The 3717-nt window shown below is 56.9% G+C and overlaps 1 protein-coding gene across 1 annotated transcript; it reads left to right on the top strand.

Annotated features, from left to right (window-relative positions):
• Positions 1-985: 985 nt before the first annotated feature.
• Positions 986-3314, top strand: LOC143274376 (uncharacterized). Its single transcript, XM_076577383.1, has 2 exons — positions 986-1376; positions 2197-3314. Exons 1-2 carry the CDS (start codon positions 1219-1221, stop codon positions 2450-2452), a joined length of 414 nt encoding a protein of 137 aa, XP_076433498.1. The 5' UTR covers positions 986-1218; the 3' UTR covers positions 2453-3314.
• The last annotated feature ends 403 nt before the right edge of the window (positions 3315-3717 follow it).

Raw genomic sequence — 3717 nt, forward strand, 5'->3', positions numbered from 1 at the left:
GGAAGACGTTCCACGGTTCATCTGAAGTGCCCTCTGTGGCACGGTCTGAAGACCCCTCTGGGGGCACGGTTTTTCTGGTTTTGCTTTCGGTTTGGAACCGAAGCCGCGCAGCAAGTGTTAGTCTTATTTATATTGGTCTGTCGTTTTTTTTTTGTTTTCTGTTTAACCGTTCTCCTCTTAAAAACAGCCATAGGACAGACTGTCATCACCCCCTTGAGCCTCATGCTTAAACACTGGTCAGACGTAAAGAAAGACACGAGCCAACAACAAAGGAGTCGTAATCAAGAAAAAAAAAAAATAGATCACTCTTTGCGAGGCCGATTGGGTTAAAATGGATGTAGGATGGCCTCGTCAGGAAACCTTTAACCTCAGTCTTATTTCACAGGTGGAGGGAAAAGTTTTTGCTTCCAGTCCCCATGGCCACCCGGACCAGGTCCCATACATTGCCATGTGGAGACTCCTGACAACAGAACCTCCCCCATAGGTTAAGCCGTTTCTCTTCCCCTCAGCCCCCCGGCGGCAGCAGCGCTCGCCGAATCCCGGGGCCGAGGAAGCCAGATCGGCGGATCCCTCCCACTCCCTGTTCCTCCCTAACCCCACACCAGCGAGTCTTTTCCTCTCCCCGCGGGCCGCTGCTCCGGCGCAGGCGGGCGCGCGGGCAGGCTTGCAAGCGGGTGCGGGAGAAGAGAACGCGCAGGCAGGGCCGCCGGGAAGCTAGGGCGCCGGGACGCCCCCTGCCCAGTCCCCGCAGGCCGTCAGCGGTGATGGCGGCGGCGGAGGGCGCCGGGGTTTCCCCGCGCCTCCTCCCGTCCGCGCGGCCGCGGCGCGGTCGCGGGGGCCTGGGGCGGCGCGGACATGGGCGCCAAGCAGAGTGGCCCCGCCGCCAACGGCCGCACCCGCGCCTACTCGGGCTCGGACCTGCCCTCCGGCGGCGCGCGGCAGCCCCAGGCGCGGCCGGCCGAGACCCGGGCGGCGGAGAGCCTGCGGCGGCAGCGCCCCACAGCCTCTCGCTCGGAGGGGCGGTGGATAGCGCGATGGGCGGCCGAGCGGCACAGTCGGCAGCGGCGGCGCAGGCGGACACGGGATGTGGCAGGGGCACGCAGGCGGGGCCGGGGATGGGGTCGGCGAGGGACCGCCCCCTGGCCGGCGACCCGCAGCGATGTGCCACGACCGGCTCCGGCCCAATATGGGGAAGGTGACTAGGGGGCGGCGTCACCCATGGACGCCGAGTCACCCCGCCCCGAGTGTTACAACCCCCCCGACAGCGCCGGAGGGACCGGCGGCTCCTGCAGCGGCCCCCAAACAGCGGAGGATGAGTTCCTGCTTCCTCCCCAATTGCCGGTCGCCTACGAGGAAGGCGGGACAAAGCAGCGAAGGTAGGGAACACCTACATCTCTGGCCAGTTGCTCTTAGCGGGTCTCCAGGGGCTCTAACCCCCTACCGATTGGGCTCAGGTTACCAGAAAGAGACGCCGGCAGCGCGTTTTTAAAAAAAGGACTTAGAGAGACACAGAGGGAGAAAAAAAAAAAACAAACAAAAAAAGTCCTGGCCACTGTAAGGTCTCAGGGACAGGTCAGAGAGGGAGTTAGGAAGTTAGGACGGGAGATCAAAAAAGGACACTGCTTGACAAAGACAAAGTGCTTACTGTAAACAGAGAGGACATTGGGCTCGTGACTGATCAAAAAAAAAAAAGCCTCAAGGGTCTCGGAGACCTAAGCCAAGGGTCCTCAATCTGGAAGATTGGGGAGGTCAAGGCCAGGAGACCCCCTCCCCCCGACCTAGGATAACTCTCAAGATTAGGGGGCAGCCAGTGACCTTCCTAGTGGACACCGGGGCTCAACATTCAGTCCTGACCCATACCGGAGGCTCTCTCAATGACCGCACAGCTTTGGTCCAGGGGGCCACAGGTAACAGGAGGTATCAAAGGACCACCGAGAAAAAGGTTCAGCTGACATCTGGACAGGACCCAAAGGGACCCCCCTACAAGTCCTAGCCCTTTAAACTGTTCGTGGACGAGAACTCAGGCTTTGCAAAAGGAATGCTGGTACAGAGACTGGGGCCATAAAAGCCCGGTAGCTGCAGGATGGCCCGCCCCCTGTCTGCGCGGGGTAGCCGCTATTGCTGTTTTGCTCAAGGATGCAGGGAAACTGACTTTGGGACAGCCATTAACTGTGTTATCCTCCCATGCGGTGAAAGCTCTGGTCCAGCAGCCCCCAGACCGAGTGATGTTCAGACCAGTTGTCTCCCTCAACCCCGCAACCCTGCTGCCTGGCTCACGGATGGGAGCAGCTTCCTCCAAGAAGGAGAACGGAGGGCCGGAGCAGCCGTCACCACCGAATCGGAGATAGTTTGGACCTCACCACTGCTACCTGGAACATCGGCCCAAAAGGCAGAGCTGATCGCGCTGACCCAGGCCCTCCGGATGGCAGAAGCCCGGAGGACCAGGAACTAACAAAAGAAAATGGGGGCGGAATGGAGCCCCGAGCGACAAGCTTACATCATAGATGGACAGAGGCCTTGCCTACCAAGAAAAAGACCGCTAACGTGGTAACCAAAAAAAAAAAAAAAACTCCTAGATGACATCTTTCCCAGGTATGGAATACCCCAGATATTGGGGTCAGACAATGGGCCCCCTAATCGTCCTCCTGCTCATTTTATTGTTTGGGTCATACATCCTCAACAGATTGGTGCAATTCATCAAGGATAAGGTTTCTGTTGCCCAGGCTTTGATCCTAACCAAACAATATCAGAGGCTCAGACAGTCAGAGATAGAGCTAACCCCTTATTCTCCATCCTAAAATGAAAGATTTCATTTGGTACAAAAGAAAATGGGGGAATGAAAGACCCCCGCTCCATTATGAGGATATGGGGCGTTGGGCCGATGTTATGCCCCCCCAATAACTTGGCCTTAGAAACGCCATTCTGCAGGAATCAGAAAAACAGGAGTTCACAGCCATAGCCAGCTACCCGGCCTTGACAGAGATAGCTATGGCCAGCCTTGAGAGAGATAACTGTGGTCAGCAGCCTTGGGAGTAAGACAGTTGATATTTTATGGCGGGCCCCTGGCCTTGAGGAATAAGCAGCTGGCCTGGACAAGGCCAAATCAGCCACACACATATGACCCCAAGTTCACCCTGGCCTTCTTTGAAACAACCAATAGGGACCCTGTAACTATGCTTCTCGCTTCTGTAACCGCGCCTCTGCCCCTGGGGTCCCATAAAAAGTCCCCCTTGCCCTAGGAAGGCGCGCAAGTCCTCCAAGAGACTTCGCCCCAGGTACCTGGTCTAAATAAACCCTCTTGCTTTTGCATCTGATCTGTGGTTTCGGTGTGTTCCTTGGGTTTGGGGTCTCTCCCGGAGAAAGATCTCAGCCGGGGGTCTTTCACCTGCACCATCACACCTGTGGTTTTGCCTGGGATCTGGGGACTGAACTCTGGTCCTTACACTTGCAAGTCAAGTGCTTTCTCTCCTGAGCCATGCCCACCCCAGCCCAAGGCCATGATTCTCTAATGGAGGTGCCTTGTTTCAGATGGATTCTTGGCTTTGCATATTCCATGCATACTGTTCTGAGAATATTGTTTCAGAGACTTCCCTGGTCATCATGTGTTCAACCTGAGCATCTTCTCTTGTTTGGATTCCACTTGAGGACCTGAGCACAGGGTCTGGGATGACGGACTGTTTCATCCATCAAAGTTGTTCCTCCTGGTGGTTCGGCACG

The sequence above is a fragment of the Peromyscus maniculatus genome, chromosome 7 (assembly GCF_049852395.1).
Source record: "Peromyscus maniculatus bairdii isolate BWxNUB_F1_BW_parent chromosome 7, HU_Pman_BW_mat_3.1, whole genome shotgun sequence".
In the NCBI taxonomy this organism is placed as follows: Eukaryota; Metazoa; Chordata; class Mammalia; order Rodentia; family Cricetidae; genus Peromyscus; species Peromyscus maniculatus.